Genomic DNA, 21,598 nt, shown 5'->3' on the forward strand with positions numbered 1-21,598 from the left:
ATCCCCAGTCCTGTGACTCTTATCCCTGGGTGGTCATGGCGCCCCAACCCTCATAAGGGCAGGATCGGAGCTCTTCCTTCTTCTCCAGGGAGGCCAGCAGAGTGGGGCAGGTACTCTGCAAATCCCGGACAAGCCCTGAGTGTCAGGCCCTGATCTTGGGGGACAGGAGTGTGGCTCAGACGTGGTCCCAGATCAGCGAGTCACAGGTCAGGGGACACACATACACAGTTCTGAGACAGCATGGTTGGGTGACAAAGGGAAGGAGTTAACTCCAGACTTGGTGGAGCTGGTTCTCAGGAGAAGAAGTGATTAGAATATAAAAATTTCTTGCAAACGAGGCACGAACGGAACCTAGCTTTGAGGGACACACAGAACTTCCTCAGTGGAAGAAGGTGGTGGGCACGGGGGATGGTGTCCGGGAGGAGGACCTACACGAGCAAAGGGAGGTGAGTGTGTGGACCAGATGGAGGCTGCGGTAGGAGAAAAGGCCAGGCCTCGGACCAGAGCACGGCGGCTTGAATTTCACCCCACGGCCCTGCGGGGGACTGTGGCATGTTTCTGGGGTACTCCTGAAAGATCACTCCTGGGGAAGGGGGATGGAGACCCCTGACGCAGCTGAGGCCCAGAGGAGGCTGAGGATGAGGGCCCACCCGCACACTCACGCAGCAGCAGGCGGTGACGGTGATCTGGATGGTGTTGCGGCCCGGCTGGCACACGTGCTTGAGGTGCAGGGGCTTGTGGGATGTCTTGTTGTCGCCGCGCTCGATGGTGAGGGGCGTGGCGTTCACGCTGACCTGCACCGAGGCTGGCCAGTTGGTGTTCATCTGACGGTCCTCGTGGTGGTAGCACTTGAACTGCAGCTCCAGGTCAGACCTGGGGGCGGGGCGAGGCTCAGGGCAGCTCTGCGAGGGGGCTGCCCATGGCCTCCATGACCCCTCCCTCACCAGAGCCCCCCACCGAGTCACTCAGCACCCTGTCCTCAGCCACGAAGGCTCCCCCAGCCGCCTCGAGCTCTCCTCCTCTCTCACTCTGGACGTTCCCCCTGCCCAGGCCTCCCATCAAACCCCATCCCAACAACCCAAATTCCCCCCAGGCCTCCCATATACTGTTCAACCACAGCCCCACAGCTCTGGCCACAATCCGCCTCAGTCCCCTGCACGGAAGTACGCCTCCCGTTCCCCCAGGACAGAGACAGACGGACAGATGCTAACTCAACGAGGCCAGCTGGAAGGCTGATTATGCCCTGGGCTCCCGTGGACTGGTTCAGTTCCCGCCCCCCTACCCCTGCGGTGGGCCCCAAGGACACGGCACCGGAGGGGTCCCCACAAAGCCAGCAGGGCCAGTGGCCGAGCCACAGAAGGTCTCGCAGGTGACGGTACTCACGGCTAAGGAGCAGTGGGTGAGCAGGGCCCCTGCATGCGGGTCCCTCTACCCTTTTGCCTGAGTGCACTCCCGTGCCCTCCTGCCCACCCCAGCTGCCTCTGGCCCGCTCCAGGTAATGGGCCAGCTGTGCGCGCACAGTGGTGTGTGTGCACGTGCCCAGCTCAGACACATTTCGTGCCCTCAGGGTGCTCACTGGGCAGCTGAGGCCTTTGGTCACTGACACAGCGAGGCAGTGTGAGTCCTGCCCGCGGAGGAGGAACCGAGGGTGGAGACACCAATGCGTTCTGGTGTCTGAGAGACCTGGGCCCGAGTCCCAGCTCTGCCCCTTGCTAGCTGCGAGGACTCACCCAAGCTAATCACTTCTCTGGCCTCAGTTTCCTCACTGTCAACGGGGCAAGCAATGCCCGCTCATAAGATCAAAAGAGATCAGGTATAGGAGGCTCAGAACACAGAGCCTGGCCCAGCAGGGGGCCTCCAGACCCCTCACTCCAGCGCCCACTGTTTGAGCAGCAGCCCCGCCCGGTGGCCAGCTGCTCGCTATCTGCAGGAAGGACCCGGTCCTGTTCTCGCTCCTCTCTTTATATTCCTGGCTCTGACCACATGAGCCACATTCGGGGCCAACTCGGGGGCCCTGCTGGAACATCCTCCTTCCCAGCCTGAGCTAGCCACGTTTTCCTCTGGGAATTTGTTCTTGACCACTGTCTCATCAGGACTGGGGTGGGTGACAGCAGCTCCCTACCCTCAGGCCACGAAGCCAAGGCAGATTTGTCTGTCTCCCGGCACCCGCAGGTTCGCTTTGACACCCCCCGGGCCTTGCACACAGCAGGGCCCAGTCAGCAACGCTCAACAGGTGATGGTGTCAAGCAGATGCTGTTACCACGTGTCTCAGGCGATGCCAGGGCCCAGGAATGTCAGCACTGGGGCCACCTCCACCCGGCTCGGGCTGTACTGTGCCCTGACGCTCACCTCCACATCAGCGTCTGGTGGACTGTGGGCCTCAGGTGAAAGACGTGGTTGCTGACGGCCAGGTTGTGCTCCAGGCGGAAGGGCTCCAGCACCACGCCGTCTCGCACCGGGAACGTGAGCCGCAGCTCGTCATTGTGGTTGGCTGCGTGGGGGAGGAGCAGGTGAGCTGCACGGCCCTCGCCCCGGCGGCACATGACACGCACCCTTGGCTGCATGCTCCGGGCGCGTGTGTGAACAGGGCCACGGCAGCTGGGCTGTGTGCTCAAGGGCATACCAGGCAGCCCCTGGCTTCTTCCGGTCCCTCCGACCCCATCCTGACCATCCCTGCCTCCCCCTTCCCACTCATCCCCCCGCTCTGCATCCCCTCCTATCTCCACCTGCCCCCTGCTCTGGCAGCCCCGGCTGGCTTCTCCTCCCAGCCCTTTGCCACAGCTGAGAGTTGCTTTCCCTCCCAGCCTCCAGCCGCTCGGGCAGGTGGAAGGAGGCCTGCTCTCACACGCCCCGCGCCCAGCCCCCAGAGGCAGGCAGGCAGACTTCCAAGTCCCCTGGCTCCTGGCACACTGTGTGCTGGACGCGGGTGGAGCTGGCTTGACGAGGGAGGGAGGAGGTTGGGAGAGAGCAGGGCACTCACCTGGGGGTGGTGGCAGAGCGCTCATATTTGGCTTGATGTCCGGTGGGAAGGGGGGTTTAACGTCTTGGCTGGGGGACAGGTATGGGGGGATGCTGCTCCCGGGGGTCATGGGGGGCGTGGGGTTCCCTGGAACAGGTGAGTGGGGGTAATTCGCCACAGGAACCGGCCTGGGAGGCTGGAGGGAAAGAGAAACCACATATAGGTTATGGGCTCACAGGCACAAGGAGGGACCACGGCTGTGGACACGCGCCACCCCCCCCCACCCTAGGGTCCTAGGGCTATGGCCCTTGCTTCCCCGAGGGAGGAGAGCCCCCCAGGAAAGCCCCTTCCTCCACTCTGGCCACACTCAGGCCTCTGCCCCTATGGAAAGACAGGTGGGCCTGGAAAGGTTCTCCCCACCCTTCACTTGGGTCATGGCATGAGGGGGATCGTAGGGTCCCCAGGCCATTGGACCAATGAGGACACAGGCTCAGGGTGACGGGGAATTCGCCTAATATCATCTTGGGAGAAGAAGCATGCTAGGAACAATGCCATGTCTCCTGCTGCCCACATCGTGGCTCCAGGCCGTGTCCTTCATCGCCACCCCACCCCACTGGGGTCCCCAGATGGAGTCAGGTGTGAAGCATCTCCAGGAGCTCCTTCCCTTCCTCTCTCAGTCCCCACCTCGTTTTCTTCCCGGGACTGGCCAGGTCCACACTCATCCCTGGCCCACCCATCTGAGATGCAGGTCCTCCAAGCAACTCTGGGCCCTGGAGCGGACGACCCCACTAACGTCCAGGAAGGCTGGGGCGGGAACGGCGAGGCCCCCTCTAACACAGCGCATGTGGGTTCTAATTCCCGAGATGGAAACCGACACGTACCCTATTGACGTTCCCTTGGCTGTAGCTGCTGTAGCTGCTTCCAGAGAAGGTGTTATTTTGTCCATTAAACTGCTCTGGCTGGTAAAGCAAGATAAACAGTGCCATGAACGGAAGGCAGGAAAGCTACCCCGCTCTCCCTCCTGAAACGAAAACCTTCCAGGAGGACAGGGGATGCGGAAGAGGCCCGCCCAGTGCTGGGGTGGGGAGTGCAGTGGGGGCAGGGCGCACCACCACCACAGTCAGTGTTCTGCCTCTCTCTGCCCATAGCTACTAATTGAGCGAGTTTATAAAAATAGCAACACCTAGTGTGCTGCAGTCGGGCTAAAAATAGTAAGCCCACGTAAGCCAAGGGGTGGGCAGTCATGTAAGTTGGCGCGATTCATTGGCAAATAAGTGTAAAATATTTCCAGAGTCTTCCTCACTCCTGAGAAGGTACTTTATCATGATCCCAAAGAAGGAAAGAGCTACGCGCCTGAAAACATTCATTATAGTACTATTTCAAAAGGGAAAACTCAGAAAAAACCCAGATGTCCAACAGAAAGGGTAAAATGTGGTGTGGTTCCCAGGAGAATGTCAGGCAGCCATGAAAAGTGACAACCGCGGGGACTGTAGCAATAAGTAACAGGCTGCGTTCAAGTGAAAGAAACAGAATCAAAATCACAACCGTAATAACTATACAACACGGTTGATGCCCACACGCGCGGGACAAAGTCTATAATCAAACGTAAATATATCGGGGTGGGTGCTTTTACTTAAAAAAATATATTTCCTTCATTGTTATTATCTCGTACGTGCTATAAATAGTAAAAGGAGAAGGAAAACCATCATCTGAGCCCCACGAGAACAGGAACCAAGGAAAGCCAGTCTGTCATTTTGGCCGCTGCACGCACAGCTCTGAGCACATGAGATCACATCCAGAGATCTCCGCCTGCCCCCTGGTGACCCCAGGGGACAGCCAGGGTCAGGATGACACAGGCAGGGGTGGGGAGGTGAGGCGGTAAGGAGGAAAGGGGCCCGTGGGGTGGCGGGACTCACCTTGTAATACTGCCCCATGTTGACTGTGGGGGGCGGGTACTGCCCGGTGCTCGGCTGGCTGGGCATCCGCTGCCCGGGGTAGCTGGGAGAGGTGAGCGGCCGTGGGGGATTGGGGGTGGGGTACTGGCCTGGCTGGGTGGGGAACTGGCTGTTTGGTCCATATTGCTGGTTTCCGTAGTTGGGCTATGGTGGCAGAGAAAGGAGCGGGGAAAGGTCATCAGTGTCTCGAAGCCAAGCTGCCCACCAGATGCCAGGACGCCCCACCTCCTCTCCTCTGCCCCTGCTGTTTTCCACCCACCCAGAAAATGCCCACTCCACCCGCAAAGGAGACCAGCTGAACCAGATGATGCCGGGGGCCCTTCCTGCCCTGACATCCAGGGACATTACATCGGCCCGTCTGGCTCGAGGGCCACCTCCCCATGAAGCTGTCTTTCTCAAAACTCCATGCCCCCTGAGCTTGGGGGTGCTTCCAGAGCCTCTTGCTCTTGCCGTCATGAGGGTGCTTGATTCTGAAGCCCCCTTTGGGTCTCCCCTAGTGCTCAGTATGTGACAGACAACAGGATGCACTTCCACAAAGGTGATCCCCAGCCCTTGCATTCTGAGGCTGAACCTGGGAGGCACTGTCCCCGTACCCCACACTGAGCACAACACACTGATGTTTAGTTTTGGGCTACTGGTGCAGAGGTCGGGAGCACCAGGCTGGTGAAGGGACAAGGCAGCCCCTATGGGGGAAGCAACAGCTCCAGAGAGGGGCAGGATCGCTGTCCTGGGAGAGCCACTCCCACCCTCCAGTTGCTTCCCTGTCTGTACAATCAGGTGACCCGCAGGGCACCCCAGGCCGTTACATCCCGCAGAGTCAGTGCTTCTTCCCCATCTGCAAAACTTCTTGTCTACTAACTCTCTCTTGCTCTCTAGGCTCAGAGGTCCAGGAGACAGCTGTGTCTCAGTGTCTGGCAAAGAACAGGCCTGCAGTTAATACTCGCTCAACACATGGGGTAAACGGCAGAAGAGGGCGAAGTTTGCATCCGCGCTGAAGAACTCTGCGGAGCTCACACTGTTGCGATACGGCGGCTGCTCTGTGTGATGGTGAGGTTCCCATCACATCACTGCAGGACAGGAAGGGGAGCTGGGGCCTGTCCACTAGTCCCTCTGCGGGACCAGGCGACCTGAGCCCCGCTCCCGCCCCCAGGTTCCGACAACTTAGAGGTTCTATGAGTGTGTACTGAGAGGTGAGGCCAGTCTTCCCAGATGGGGTCAGGACGTGCAGTCTGTGGCCACCGGTGTCACAGCCCAGCGTCGGGCATTTTGTAGCTGGGTAGTCCCAGCAGTCTATTGAGGAGGACTTAGTAAAGATAACTGAGAGCCTCTGGTGTGCCCTGCTGTGACATGTAAGAGCTGGGGAGCTAACACCAGTACAGTCACAGGGTTGACGTCAGGCTAATGACCGGAAATTCTGCTGCCTTTTCTGTGATCGCCTCCTTGGGTCCCAGCAGCGGAGGTTGGGCCTACAGATGCATTCCCAGCCCAGCCAGAGGGAACGCCGGGAGTCTGAGCACAGAGGGGGCTGAGAAGGCCCAGAACTCATGTGGGGGCTGTGCATGGGAGTGACGCCCACGGGTCGAGGCCCCCCACCCCCAAGGACAGCCAGGGCCTCGGGAGCCACCATCCTTCTCCAGCTTCTCCCTGAGCTGCTGCCCACCTGGAGGGGGTCTGGGCCTGACCCCGGCTCCTGGGTGTTTGAGGACGTCCCTGACATCTCCCCTCTTGGACCCAGGACATCCCCGTCAGTGTCCAAGCTGCATTCTAGCCCAAGTAAGGGTGGATGCTGAGGGGAAGTACATGGACCTCCAAGGAACTCAGGGTCTCTGGGCTCTAAACGCACTGGAAGCCCAAGCAGAAGGCACAGTTCTGCGACGGGATGAAGCCAACCTGAGAGGAGGTGTGTGCCAGCAGAGCACTGGGTGATGCTCGGGAAGGGCCCCGTCCAGGTGAGGAATCAAGGTGGGCCTCTCGAGGAGCGTGTGCAGGGGCCACGATCCTGGGGTCTCTGTGTCTTCTGCAGGTGAACTACGTCCTTACCCAGGTACCCACATAGGCCATTTGCTGCCAGCCCGTTTTCTGGGTGCTCGCTGAAGGCCCTGTGACACCCCCTCCAGGAAGTCCTTCTCCTGACCTCATGCTGATTCCACACACCCCAAGTGCACCATTCCTTTGTGAGTCCCAGCTTAGACCTTGTCTTTCCTGCTGAAGTCTTGGTTCCTGGAGGACAGGAGGTGTGGGTTCGCTTCCTTCGATCTTCACTGATCTCGCGGCTGAGGTGGCTGGGCATCCCACCGGGCAGCCTTCCTCCCGACAGAGCCCCAAGAAACATGCTGTCTGCCTTCCAGTCACTTCTCCCATGTGCGCGGCCTTTAGATCTTCACAGGGTTTTGTCTCATCTCTCGCTCTTGGGTGTGAGGTGTCCTCATGTGGGTGCGAGGAATGTGGACCCAAGGAGGCTTAGTTCCTTACCCAAAGTCGCCCAGCTAGTGTCTATGCCAAGACAGAAGAGAATCCTCACAGCGGCTACTGCTTGCTAAGTGCCCGCCCATGCCGGCCCAGGGCCAGGCGCTTCACGTACAGCCCCCCTCACTCCCCAGGCAGCCCCAGGAGGTGGGCTGGATCGTCACTGCCTTTTGCAAAAGAAGAAACGGAGGCTCCAGGAGGTGACGTCACTTGCTCAGGGTCTTCTATATGGGAAACGCCAGAGCTGACCTCAACCTCAGGAGCACCTGACTCCTAAGATCCTGCCTTCTAGTCCAGGTTTCCCGAAGGTCAATCCATGCCCTTTTCAAGGGACTACCCACAGCACCCGTGTCCTCCCCACCTCCCACCCTGCCCACCAGCTGCCAGCTGTCACACTCACCTCTCCCGGGTATGGCCTCTTTATGCTCTGAATGGGAAGGGACTGGGGCCGGGGGCCTGGGTAGGTCTGCTGGGGCATCCGCTGCCCGTGTGTGCCAAAGGGGCTGATGCCGGGTGGCCGGGGTTGGTTCATGCCCATGGGAGGGCCGCTCATCCCCGAGGGCGTCATGCCAGCCGCCATGCTTGCGGGGTTCATGCTGCCCCCCATGGAGGCAGGCCCCCGAGGCCCGGGCTGGTTCATGAATTGGCTGTTATACGCCTGGGTGGGACCCATCTGGAAAGAGGAACAGACCTTCAACGGGAGAAGAAGAAGAAAAAAAAAAAAAAAAGAATAAAATGCCACATGCATTGAAAGTGCAGGGAAGGAAGGAAGGGCGGGGGAGGTGGGGGGCTCGGGGCTGGAGGCTGGGCACTTTCCTGTGCTGCTGCAGCTGGTGACCAGGTCCCAAAGGACCACCGGCCTCGTGGGCTCGCTGCTGCCCTCTGCAGGCCGCACAGGAAAGGTGCAGCCCGAGGGGTGGGGTGCAGTCACTCCAATGCACAGGCAGCGTTTCCAGGGAGGCAGGCAAGGAACGGGAAAGAGGGTGCAGGGGTGGGGAGGGGCATGGGAGGATGGAGGTGGATAAGGATGGAGGCAAGGGCCCCTTTCCTGGAAGCCCCAGCCCCGCCCTTGCTCCTCAGCCAACGGACACACACCCTCCATCTGCAGTCTGAGGCGGCCTCGGCTCCCACCTGTGCCCACCTGCCCTGCTGTCCCCATCCTGGACTTCCCACCTCCAGGCCTGTCCTGCATTTCTGCGGGGGGGGCTCCCCCTCTCCTCACACCCCACCCCATCCTTCTGAAAGTCAGGGGAGCAGAGCTGGAACCCGGGCAGGATACACAGACGGGATGACTAGGAGAGCACTGGTCTTCAGGCCACCGGGGGGGACAGACTGGTGACAGGGCTACTTAGACACAGCCTGCTCTTTGGTGAGTAGAGGCCCAGACTGCAACATGGAACATCGTTCCCCATACACAGACACACACGAGCCACCAACCCACACAGAACAAACACAAGCTCCCAAACACACCCCCACCACTCTCAACCACACTGATACGCCCACAACCTAACACACGCCCCTCCTTGTGCTTCTAAGAAAACCTAAGTGCACCCTGACGCCATCAGCTCCCCTCGGCACACAGACACCAACACCCCAGCTCTGATCCCCGGGGCTGTCTGCCTGGCGTGTGGCCCTTACCGGTCCATACTGGTTTATATCCTTATTCTGTGTTTCTTGCAAGGCTGCCACAGTGGCCGTAGCTGTGGCCGTGGCCGTGGCTGCTGCTGCTGCTACTGCAGCTGCTGCAGCAGCGGCTGCCGGCTGAGTGAAGTCAGCGGGCGGCCTGGTGTGCGGAGGGATGCCCATGCCAGCAGGGGCATTAGGACCTCCAGGGTAACTGCGAGGGAGAGAAGAAGGAAGAGTTAGATGCTGCCTGAATCTCAAGATGAACCCATGACACGCCCGCCTTGGGCGGGGAGGGAGAGGTCAGGCTGTGCCAGGCCCTTGTGTCCACAGCTCACAGAGCGGGGAGGTCTAGACTAAGAGCCAGGCGGGGACAGGGGCCTCCTGGGGGTTGTCAGCCCCTCGTGCCACTTGGCAACCACCAAGCCGCCAAGCTGCCGTGTTCCTGGAGCCCCACCCGGGTGCTAGACAGCCATCGCTCCTAGGTACTAGGTCGTGGCGCCCTCGGGCACACCCGTCAGCCCACCGTCTGGAGGACACCTAGCCTCAGAGAACCCGAGCAACTGGCCCAGGGCCTCTGGCAGGGGAGGGCAGGGTGGGGATGCAGCTGGGCTTCACCACGAGGCCCTACTGCGCTGACACGTGGCAGGGCTGCGGTTGGCCCCAGGGTGCCTGGCAGGGGTGAGGCCACAGGGCAGCCTTGGGCAGAGCAGGGCCGGTGGCGAGAGGAGGAATGGAGCACCTCTGCCCCACCCCATGCCCCTCCCTGCCCTCCCCCGCCCTTGGACCGAGGGACCCCAGCCCTGCACCTCTTCCTCCACACCAGCAGAGCAGAGCTGACCCTCCTGCCGCCCAGCTCTCAGCGTCTCCCAACATATAAAGACATGACACAGAGAAGGGGCATTTGAGAAATGCAACTGCAGCCCTTCAACCCCACGGGCTTGACAGCTCTCAGAACGCGCCCCGGCCGTGCAGCGTCTGGCCTGCCGGCCGGCCCCCACAATAAAGGATGACTGTGCCCCGCAGGCAGACGGGATACCTGAGGAGAAGGGGAGCGCCAGGCTCCCCATGCTTCCCAGGCCAGGAAGCACGTGCTGGGATTCACACTTGACTCCTAAGCCTGCCTGGAGGGGAATGCCAGGGCTGATGTGCCCCTTGCGAAGGCTGCTCCCCGCTCACCTGGCCCCGAAGCCCCCGCTGCCGGGGTAGTTGGGCCGGCCGTACATGCTCTGCGGGATGTAGGGCTGAGCGGGGCCGGCCTTGGCTGAGAACTGCTGCTGCTGCCCAGCAAACTGTGGGGAGTTGAGGCCGGGGTTGCTGGTGGTCATGCCCGACGCCATGGGGTTGCCGCCTGGATTCATGGGGTTGTTGGCATTGGCCATAGGGTTCCCGAGGACCTGTGGGCAGAGAGAGGGGCTGTCACCCAAGTGGGCACCCCAGGTGGCATGGAGATGGAAAAGGAAAAATGGCAGGGGTGGGGGTGGAGACAGAGGCAAAACAGGAAGGACGACTGAGGAAAAGGAGGAGAAGGGCGGGGGGGGGGCGTTCATTTCATCTGGGCACGGATGGTTGCCATGGTATATACATGATTAGAAGGGGGGAACCCAGCCCGGAAGCAGGCAGCGGAGATGAGCAGCCTGTGACGGAAGGCGGTGAGGCTGGTCCAGCGCCAGGTGGCAGGTGGGAAAGCTCTGGACTTCTCAGCCCTCCTGCCCTGCAAAGCCGCCTGGATGCCCAAGGGTCAAGCCACACAGAGGCCCTGGGCTGCTGCTCTGTGAGGGCAAAGAGAAGCCCAACCTACCAGCTCTAGAGGGCGGCAGGGTCCTGGCCGAGGGGCTCCCTGTGGCCCAAGACCACAGGTAAGTGCACTGGTTCCCTCCAGGGCGGCAAGCGGCCCTGAGCCTTTCACGTGGCCATGGCAGAGGCCCAGCAGGGAGAGGAAGCAGTGGAGGAAGGAGGAAGGAACAGGAGCGGGAGGCAGGGTGGACTAGGGATGTGAAGTGGAGTTTGTCACAAGTTTTAGGCTCAATCTTTTGAAATCTAACCCAGGCCGTCCAGGGTCAGAGACCCCAGGTGTTGGAGCCCTGAGGCCAATAACACAGGAAGTTCTCCTGTTTATCCAACCAAAGTAAATGCCGGCCAGGAAAGAGCCCCTTGCTGTGTGTCAGGTGAAAAACATTCCCTCAGGATGGCCCTAGGGTTGGTTGGGGCAGTGCACAGGGGCCAGGGGCCATCCTCCTGGGGCAGGTGTGGACCCATCCTGGGTAGAGGTGTGTCCACAGCTGGGTGTGCCCTGAAAGCTGGTCTTTCCAGCCGGGGAGAGCCTGGGAGAGTGACCAGGGCTAGCATGGCATGGTGACCCGAGGGCCTCAGGGTTCGAGGGATGACCCCGCCTGGGAGGGGCTGTTGCTGGGGGGAGGACAGGCTCTTACCTGGCTCTGGGATGTGTTGGTCACTCCCCAAACCGTGGTGACCACGGAGAGGGAGCCGGGAGGCTGGTTGGTGTTCTGCTGCCAAGGGACAGAGTCATAGGGGAACGACCCATCACTGCAGAGGGAGACAGGGTGGGGGTCCTCAGGGGCTGCAGACACAGGCGCAGATGGAGGCACGCCGCATCTACCAACCCCACCATGCTCTGCGGCTCCCAGCCAGGCCCAGGTGACCCCCATTCTCAGTCAGTTCTGGATCCCCCTGGCACGGTGTCCAACGCAGAACAGGTGCACACTGTAAGGTGACCGATCGTATGACAGCGACCTCTCCCCCCATCACCGTGGACGCGCCACCCCCACGGCTGTCTGTCTCACCTTAGCCCAAGTCCACAGGCCATGCTATGGAGGAAGAGAGACCTGCAGGCTCAATCTAAGCTCTGCCTTCGACCACGCTCCGCTCTAAGTGGCTCTCCAGAAACAGCTCTGGTTCCTCCGCACCAGCTTCCCCTCAAAGCTTCCCCGTCCTTTCTCAGCAAAGGTCAGAAGGGCTCCAGTCTAAGTCTCGGTTCTTCCCCTTCCTCCTGACCCCTCAGAGTGAGGTGGCCGCCCTGCCCGGCTGATTTGGTCTTTGCCAGGAGCCTCCTTATGTCAGGTTTTCTTCCTGGATGACAGGTACTGGCCTACCTGCTGTGCTTCCTCCCCTGCTCCCACCCCGATCTCTCGCGCACATCCCTGCCAAGCCAATCTCCTTCAAACACGTAAGACACTCGGCACACTCAAAGACCTTCCTTCAACGGCTTCCAGTGTTTACACACAGAGTCCAAACTCACACAGCAGAATGGTTTACCCCATTGCTAATCCCACCCTACCCTACTTCCCATCTTGGTTCCCACCTCTCTGGGAGCCCCTGGCCCCAGCTGTTCCCCCAGTCTCCTCTGTAGTCCCAGCAGTACCCACCTTGTTTGATGACATCTCCCGAGGGGCCCCCAAAGGTCAGAAGGCCCGACGCCCAGCCCTGCATACCATAAGTGCTCAGAGGTGGCTTCCTATTGGTTGCCATGGTACAGATGGAGAGCGAGGTCCAGCAGACCCCAGGGAGAGGAGCAGAGGCACAGGCTCGAGGAGGAGCCAGCGAGGTCACGGTATAAAGAACCTGCCAGGGGTACCACCCCCAAGGAGTGCTGGGCTGGGGCTTCCTCTTCCCTGGAGCCAGTCCTGCGCTGACTCTCCAGCGCCTCTTACCGAGAGAAAATCCCAGACACGGCCCCAGAAAGGGCAGAAGAGCAGAGCACTCACATCTGTGCTACCACCTCTGCCCATGGCATCCCGCCGGGGGCGAGGCCTGCAAGGCAGCACTGCTGGGTAGCCGGGGAGTGGGGGCAGGTGGGAGAAGGGGCTTCTGGAGGAGGGCGGCTTGGTCGGAAAGCACCTCATGCCTCTCTCTGTCTGACTTGTGCCTTCAACACAGGAAGTCAGCAGAAAGCGAAGCTGACTCATCCCCCAGCCGAGCAGCCAGCCCAGGCCCTAGAGGTCGGGGCGACTGGGAACGGAGGTGTGGGGAGCCAGCCCAGAGGTCAGACTTCCGGGAAGGAGGCGCAGGACTGCACGCCAGGTGGGCAGAGGGGCGCCGGGGCTCTGAGCCTTGTGCCCTGCTCCTTGCCAGGCGGGGCCCTCGGTCAAGTTGGGTCAGACTGGAGGGAGGACCGTGTCACTGACTGCCCATGCTGTCTGTCTCACCTTGCTGCCCCCTTGCCTGGACACCCTCTCTGCTTGGCCAGCCCCTGGTTTCCTTCCTGTCTCTGCTCAGAAGTCACCTCACTGGAGCGGCTGTCCTGACCTCCTGGGAGAAGGGGACGCCCCCAGCCCCAATCCCTTTTCCTCTCACTCTGGCCTTTTTTCGGTACTGTGGGTACAAGTCCTGCACCCGCCCCTCCCTGGCTCAGGGCCCCGGCACAAGCTTCCGAGCCTGTGCGCACTCAGTCTCCTCATTTGTTAAATGGGCGTAAGAACAACACACTCCCACCCCCGCTCTACTCTGTGTCTTCCGACTGCAGGTCATGACACAAGAGTGCGCTGTGACACTGAACCATGAGGGGGAAAAAAGAGGGAATAAAACAGAAAGTAATCAAATGTGAGCACATAGTAAGGAGGAGTATCATCCCTTGAACTGACTTCTCGATGTGACGCACGAGCACACGTGTGCCCGGGGTCTCGGGGTAAACGTGCGCGTTACTGTGGATCTCGGGCCGGCTAGTCTGAACGTGGGCCCCCGTGGCCTAAGTCTGACGCGGCTTAAAGAGGAGACTGCCGACAGAAAGGCTTCCTTAACTGGAAAGTGACACAGGCTTTAGCATTACTCATGATTTCTGGGGGGAAAACAGCAGGCCTAGAACTGCGGGGAGAGGAGCCGTCCTCAGGGAACCAGGCTGACGGCCCCTGCCTCTGCAGGCCAGGTGTGACGTGGGAAAGGGTGTGAGGCCCAGATGCACAGGCCAAAGGTGACCGACAGCTCACACTCGCTGCATCTGGGGGGCACCGCTGGGGGGTCTGGGAGCCCAGAGAGCCCGGATGGGGCAGAGAAGCACAGGAAAACAAGCAGGGCCTGCCCCTCAGCACAGCTGGGCTGGAAGAAGCCCCGCTCTCCCAGGAGGTCACTGGGGACCCGGGGGCACCAGCTGGTCCCAGGGCTGGCACGCCAGTCTCACAGGGAGGCCCTGCAGGCTACGGTTTTAAACAACAAAGAGGAGACCCTGGACACCCGCCCTCCTTCGGGGCCCTCACCTTAGGTGTGCCTGGACTCAACACAGGACCCCAGCAACCGAGCAGAGCTTAGGCCCGAGTCTGTCCTCTCTCCCCAGAACTCCTGCCCCATAAGCTCCCACCAACCCTCCAGGCTGAGGTCTGGTTCCGGCCGAGGTGCACGCCTGGCAGGCTCAGGAAGTAAAGCCCCCCGGGAGCCCCTCCGAGCCTGGCGGGGGCCCACAGCTGCTGCCTCACCTCCTCAGGCGGGGAGGTCCCGGCTCCCTGGGATACAGGCCCTCGAGCAAGCTCCCAACTGCCCTGCAGCTCGTGGGTGGACCTTGTGGGCGGAAACCGGCTCCTTCCTGTTTTGTCCCCTCCGCCCCGAGCTCAGTGAGAAGCAAACTTAACCGAGGTTCCCAAACTGGGCATTCCGCTGTCTGGCTGGACGGTTCACCCCAGAGCCCAGGTGCACACCTGGCGTGTGCGGGGTACACGTACGTGTGCGCACGCGCGCACACAGGCCCTGCTGGCACAATGCTCTCCACGCGTGCGGGGGGGGAGACAGGCACATGCTGTAGGGTGGTCTCGGGGACCCGCTCGCCCCCACTCGCACCTGCTACAAAAGCAGAAGTGGCAGCCGCACCGACAGGGCTGTGACTCATCTCCTGGGGAGACGGCTCCTGCTGGCGCGGAAAAGGCACTCGCCCCCATGGGCCCACGGTGGCAGTCAGCCCTGCCGACGTCTCTGCCCAGACTCAGACACTGCTGTCGGGGCGGGGGGCGGGGTGCTGCCTGGCTCCCGGTGCCCGAGGGTCAAGGACCAGCCAGGCTCTTGGGCCCTACCAGGGTGGGAGGGGCTCAGGGTGCTGAAGAGGAGGCCTAAGGGCTTGGGGATGGCCGGAGGCCGCGTGCCTCCTCTGCAAGTACTATTTCCCCAGCAGACACGCGCAGCCCAGGTCAGAGGTCCCCGGCATTTCAGGGCTGCCCACTGGGAACCACTTCCCTCCACCTGTCCATACCTGGTTCAGAGGGAGGCCAGCGCCCCTGGGATCTGAGAACCCACTCTTAGTAGTCCTGCCCAGCTCTGCACACCTGCAATCCAGCATGGTCTGGTCTCATGCCACGAGCCACCCCCAGACACAGTCCTGTCCAGTCAAACCTGTCCCAAGAATCCTGTTCCACCTACAGAGGCACCAGTGCCAGAAGCCACTAGGATTCTCAGCAGCGTTCTGCCAAGCAACTCCCAACACGGGGGCAGCTGCCTCCCTACCTCTGGGCCTCTTCTCGGACTCGGATGCTTCGTCCTCACCCTGAGAGATGCCACTCATCCTTTCCAGGCTCCTCTTCCAAAGGCTACCTCTTCCAGGAAGCCCTCGCCCCATCCACTGGCCTGACCTCCACTTTCTCCTCACATTTCTGGGGCCCAAGTGGGAGCCTGAGCGAAAGCCCTCCTGCCTTTTTCCTTCTGCCCCGGGAGCCCCAGGTTCTCTGGCTACCTGTGCCTGGCATGATGTCTTCACACACCTGCAGGGCTCAGGAAGCTTCTAATAAAAGTGTCAGAAAGAAACACCGCCTCTCTGTGCTTGACCTCAGAGGGATGCCTCAGAATGAATGAATGCATTCATTCATTAAGCCTGACTGCTGACCACCTACAGTGTGCCTGTGACCACATGGGCACCGGCACCCAGGAAGCGAGAGGTCCTGCCCTCCAGGGAGGGGGACAGAGGCCTCAGTGTGCCATCCCTCGCCACACCCAGGGATGAGAAGAGCCCCTCACTCAGAGGGCGGCCGTGAGGATTAGGTGACCTCACGTGGGTAAGGCAAGGCCTAATACAGCCGGGTACCCCCGAACTACTGCCTGCTGTTACCACTGTTGTGATTCACTGAGTGGCTTCTACATGTAAGGAACCGCGTGAAGCGACTTTCACACAAGAACTCATTTAATCCCTTGAAGTGGGCTCCACAGACACATGCCTTAGGATCTGAGGCTCCCAGGCTCCCAGAGGTAGTCAAGGGTAAGGTTGATAGTGGGCCTGGCCACTGTCCCAGGGAGCTTAGGGTCCAGTAAGGTGGCGCTTCCCTGTGCAAAGATGGCGATAATGCGAGGAAGCCTCCACTACAAAGGCCATCAAGGCCATGAGAACTCCAAGGAGGGGCATGACTTCCTCAAGGTTCTTGGGGAAGCCAGACAGGGAAGGCACACAGGAGACGTGAGTTATGCTTCAAAGACTGGCTGCAGACAAAACCCAAACAGTGTCCCAGGAAAAAACCACCTTATACACCAGATCACTAGCTTTGGCCTGGACTGAGTATATTGGCAAATACTCAAGGACTCTGACTAAACATTTTTTTAGCTAATATTCAAATGGCAGAGGGAGGCCTCAAAGCACAGTGGTTAGCTATCTGGGCTCGGAACTTAGATTCTTTGGGGTCAAACCTCGGCTCTGGTAGGCCACTGATGATTTCTATGACCTGAGCCCTGTTACCTAAGTCAGCCTCAACTTTCTTATCTGTAAAGTGGGACTAATACTAATATGCTTAGGATGAAACATACAAATGCAGGTAAAATTCTGCACAGTGCCTGGCAGACAGTCTCTGCTCAACTGTACCTATACTTTTCTCTCCATTTCTCCAGCTCAAGTGGGGTGTAGGTACCCATATTTACTTGATGATACAGTGATGGTGCTTAGAAGTTTTGCAAATAGGTTATCAATGGGAGGGGGTGTTATTATCATTCCTGCCTGTTGAACATACGTTCCAAGCCTCTGAGGCTTTCCTTAGTGTTCCTCTGCCTTCCTTTCTCTCATAAACTCCTATCTATACTTCGGAGCCCAGCCTGGATGCTCCCTTTTGTGACTCTCCTAAGCAGACCACCAAGGGCATTTTACTCTGTTCCCTTAGCACTTCTTTTCATATATTTTACAAAGAGCTTTTCACACTGTAGTTACAGCAGACGGTTTACATGTCTGTTTGCCAGCCCCATGGGCACTGACCAATATTTGCTAAATATGAGAAAATGAGTAAAGAGGGAGTGATGATTCCTGGTTCCCGGGCACCTCCTGTGAAAGTGTCTACACAGACATCCATGGAGGGAAGCGGGAGGGAGGGCTGCATTATTTCTTCCCTTGCACTTCTCACAGCCACTTTATTTGGGAGAAATAACAAATTCCTATTAAGGGTATCATCAGACCTTAATTAATTTCCCTCATCCGGCTCTACTGGTCCCGTCTCTGCGCAAGGCTGTAGTGTTACCACTAATGACACACCAAGCCAGTGAGGAGCTGACGCTCCCACCATCTTTAATTTAGGGGGACCATTAGCAGCTCTCTCCATCATCACAATTAGTGGGGGCTGCTTCCTTCCCTCCCTGCGGTGAAACTCAGAGAGGAACTGGTGCAGCTAACTGCGTATTAGAGGGCTTTAAATTTTTTCAAGAGGAAGGAGAAAAGGAAAAGATCCTTGCATCTTGGCAATCTGGAACTGACGGATTTATAGATCCTTCAGTCTCCCTTTCATTGCTTTTTTCTTTTTTCCTGGGGGCAAGAAGAGGGGTCTATTACAAACTGAGCTTTCGGTGTGGCTGTACAAAAAAGAGCTAAAAATGAAAAGCGGTGAAGGTGGTGTGATGGGACCAAGGAAAGAAGAGGACCGGCAGTCAGTTTTGCTTGATCCCTTCTTTGTTGGTTGACCGTGAATGAGCACATCTGAGTCTGACGGCCCCAGGCTGAGGGTTCAGAGAATAATGACTCGTCCACGGGGCTCCCCGTGTCCAGGCCTGGCAACACGCGTTAAGTCCTCTGCTGCTGTCATTCCATTGCTACCTGTGAGGCAACGGAGGTAGAGAGAGGATACAGAGCTGCCCAAAGTGACCCAGAGCGAAGATGGCAGAGCTGAAACTCAATGCTGGGCAGCTTGGCTCCAGGGCCTGTACCCCGCCTGCTATACGGAGTGCAGCACAGGGTCCTGCTCAGGATTGGACGGGAGCACAGGGCCGTGCCCAGAATCCGAGGGGAGCCCCAAGGCCCCTCCCAGGAACCTCTCCTCTGGGGGTTGCAAATCCCTCACCTGGAGGGGAAGGGTGGCACCCCTCGGTCTTGGAGGCTTCCCCAGCTCTAGTGGACTTTGACTGTAATCAAATGAAGAGCATACACAAGACTTATTAGGCTTTCCATTACTGTTGTGGCACTGACTTGCACATGGACAATGCGCTCATCACAAACGGCTTTTTCAGCCACTCGCTAAATATCTGGAAGAAGACAGAAATACTTGTTGGCAACAAGTCTGGGTCACTGCAGGGCCTGTGAAGGGATCCTGCTGCCTGGCCGCAGGCCCGAGGCCCCTTCCTGCCCTGGGCTGGCCTCTCCCAGCCTCCCTTCTCCTGTGCGGTGCTCTGCGCACCTCTATAAAGTGGGAGGACGGCACACCGACGGCTCAGTGGTCAGGACCAGACGGGGACGAGCCCACAGGCTGCTCCACGAACCACAGCGCGAGCCAAACGTGTGGGTACCCAGGATTCCTCCTAACCGCTGGCACGCTCAGAAGCTGGCTCCAGGGGTCCTTGGCACAGGCCCCAACTCACAGACTGATGCTGTGGGGCCGACCTCCATGGCCTGTGATGGATGTGACCGTGACGCCTGAACTACAGAAATACAACAGTCACAGCCTCCTAGCCCACCGGCCTGGGGCTTCAGGCATCCGGGCTCCCTCACCCTCTCCTGTTTGCTTGTCCTCAGAACCTTCAGACAAGGACCCCTGCGTCTTGGAAGAGCCACACACCTCCGAGCACCGAATCCTGAACACGCAGGGTCCCTAAGCTCACCCCCCGCCTGAGGTCTCCTTAATGAAAGGGGAAGAGAAGCTTCCTTCCTCCAAGTCATTCAATACAGCTGTGGAGGAGGGCGGGCAGAAGACTTTCCTAGCTGTGACAGTATTTGACTTTCTCTTCCACTTTCTTTCCTTCTTGTTTAGGAAATTACGTGAGGGACTTAGAAGGTGATGCACCCCATTGGAGTTTCTCTGGAAATAAGGGACTCCCCACCTTGGGGAAACGCATGAAGTTACAGGTAGACAGCAGCCGATCTCTAATCACAGGCCACAATGCGCCCTCGGAACAGCCCTGGTCTGAATGGACATGGGTTGGGCCTTGTTCAACAGATGATACTTCCTTCTGGTCTCAACCGTCCCACTATAAATCGGGAAATAGGGCGAGGTGTGGCGTAGGATCGGGTTAATGACCAGATACCACATCACTGGTCTCGAATGGCTAGTGGGAGGGTGAAGGGTAGAGCGCTGTGTGTGGTTCGGCGCCCTGCCCCTCCCTGGCTGTGTGTTCTTAGGCAAGTCATCGTCCTGCTCTGGGCATTTCCCTTCCAGTTCTGTCCTTGGGGTGTAGGATATGGTCCAGAATGCCTGTCACCTTGCTGTGTTGTTACCCATCAACACAATGTTGTTACCCATCTTCCAACGCACACAGCTCTCCCTTCTCTGAGAGGCAAGGGGCTGAAGAGTGGGGGGTGTGTGTGTGTGTGTGTGTGTGTGTGTGTGTGTGTGTGTGTGTGTGTGTGTGTGTGTGTGTCTGTGTGTGTGTGTGTGTGTGTGTGTGTGTGTGTGTAGCAGGGCACTGGGTACCAGCCAGTGGCTCTTTGGCCCATAGTATTTCTTGGGAAAGCCAGTTCGAACTCATAGGATGCTATCTGCCCAGCTTCCAGCCCAAGTCCTTCAAGGTCAAGGCCCATATCCTCTGGGCCTCTTGACCGTCTCACCCTGGCCATCTTCCTCCTAGAGAACCCCAAAGTCACTCACCCTAACCCTGCCTCCACCTGCCAGCTCCCAATTTTGCCTCACTGAGTCTTATTTCCCCAACCAGTGAGAGTCAGCTCCTGGAGCAGAGACACCCTTCATCTGTTTAACCCTAGGACCAGGCAGTCTCATGCTTTCAGCTCAACTCAGCGGAGACCTGGCCAAGGGCTGGCTGCGGTCACGGCCAAGCGGGTCTGTGGCAGGTCCCCGGAGGGGCTGGCCTGCCATCAGAGGCAGCTTTACTGAAATGACCCGGAGGAGGGATGGCTGAGAAGGACATGAGACGTGGGATCGTGAGAGGCAGGATGGCTCTGGCAGGATGGAGAGTTAAGGAGGTAAAAGGTAGCAAGGGTAAACGCAAAGTGTGTAGCTTGGGTTGCTCTCAGCCACAGCCTGTACTCAGTGGCTGGGCAGCAGTTCAGCTGGAGAAGACCTGCGGCTTTTTAGCTGAGCGGGGGCAAGAGGGGGAAGGTGGACGGAGGAGGGCTTTGCCTCTCTAGAGCAGCGGTTCTTAACCACAGGTGATACCTCCACCCCCCAAACATGTGAGAGTCCTTTAGCAATGCCTGGGGGTCACTAGGAGAATCGAGTGGGCAGGGACCAAGACATGACATGCCCTGCAAACCCCTGCACCATAAAAAACTACTCTGGCCCAAATGCCAACAGTACCCCGTCCTCAGAAACACCTACAGAAGGGGGCTGTTCCAAGCATCAGAGCTGTCAGAGTCCTGACCGAGGGCATAATGAGGCAGTGACCCTGAGAAGGATCTGACCGAGGCAGGGAACCAGCCACATGTTGGGGGCCATCCTGCTCGGGCAGGTGCTGGACCCAAGAACTCTAAGTTCCCTTCTGGCTCCAAGAATCAACTAACTCTAATTCGATTGACAAAGCGTGGCCAGTACCAGACTTCCCGGCAGCGCCTTGATGGTGGGACCCAGGTGTCCTGCAGCGTGCTCTGGGCACAGGGAGAGCAGACAGCATGACAGTCCCTGTTCTTCCAGGGTCAGCCCGAACAGCGCTCGCAGAGAACATCCCCAGCTCAGCGAGGGACGTGGAGATAATGAACTGGGGCACTTGCCGGTCCTGACCACGTGCTCCTTCTGAGGCTGGTGAAGGGCAGACTGGACAGTTGCTCAGTGCCTGATGGCCTCTGGCAAGCCCAGTCCCACCTGTGATGCTGGGTTTCTGGTGGCCCTGCCCAGTGCTGATGGTCCAGCCGCACAAGGCTCCTGTCTGGAAGGCCTGGGCTGTGACCACCAGCCCGGTGACCTTCCTGAGCCCCTTCCAGCCCTGCCTGAGACCCTGCTTAGGAAAGAGGGAAGGCTCCGGGTTCAGGAAGGCTAACTTTCTGCCAGAAGTCTAGAACCTGAAGAAGAGACGGCCCTCCACCAAAGGGACAAAGCAGTCAGGCTGGGTAAGCCCGGAGCTTTCAGCCTCTGTTTTGATGGGGGAGAAACGGCGCTCACCCACGAGGATTTAAAACATGACAATTGCATTTTAGAAAATGTACTATCCTCCCGGCTGTTCAGGGGCACCCATCCCATTTCTCCCACCTGAGGCGCATTTCCAAGGAGACCTGGGGGCCTGAAGGGGGGCTGTCCAGCATCCACCCAAGCGGGCCCCG

The 21,598-nt window shown here is 59.1% G+C and overlaps 1 protein-coding gene across 10 annotated transcripts in view; it reads right to left on the reverse strand.

The window, feature by feature from the left end:
• Nucleotides 1-21,598, reverse strand: part of ZMIZ1 (zinc finger MIZ-type containing 1) — a 231,882-nt gene that overhangs the window by 14,085 nt on the left and 196,199 nt on the right. For 8 of the 10 annotated variants that reach the window (XM_073793401.1, XM_033842284.2, XM_033842282.2 and 5 more), the window contains 9 exons: nt 11,436-11,550; nt 10,183-10,400; nt 9,019-9,217; nt 7,781-8,071; nt 4,876-5,058; nt 3,841-3,918; nt 2,981-3,155; nt 2,350-2,491; nt 663-873 (listed from right to left, as the gene is read on the reverse strand). In XM_073793401.1, the coding sequence (XP_073649502.1) occupies nt 663-873; nt 2,350-2,491; nt 2,981-3,155; nt 3,841-3,918; nt 4,876-5,058; nt 7,781-8,071; nt 9,019-9,217; nt 10,183-10,400; nt 11,436-11,550 (1,612 nt within the window). The remainder of the gene's footprint in view (nt 1-662; nt 874-2,349; nt 2,492-2,980; nt 3,156-3,840; nt 3,919-4,875; nt 5,059-7,780; nt 8,072-9,018; nt 9,218-10,182; nt 10,401-11,435; nt 11,551-21,598) is intronic. The other 2 variants (XM_033842283.2, XM_033842289.2) reach the window with 1 other exon arrangement.

This window comes from Tursiops truncatus, chromosome 16 (genome assembly GCF_011762595.2).
Source record: "Tursiops truncatus isolate mTurTru1 chromosome 16, mTurTru1.mat.Y, whole genome shotgun sequence".
In the NCBI taxonomy this organism is placed as follows: Eukaryota; Metazoa; Chordata; class Mammalia; order Artiodactyla; family Delphinidae; genus Tursiops; species Tursiops truncatus.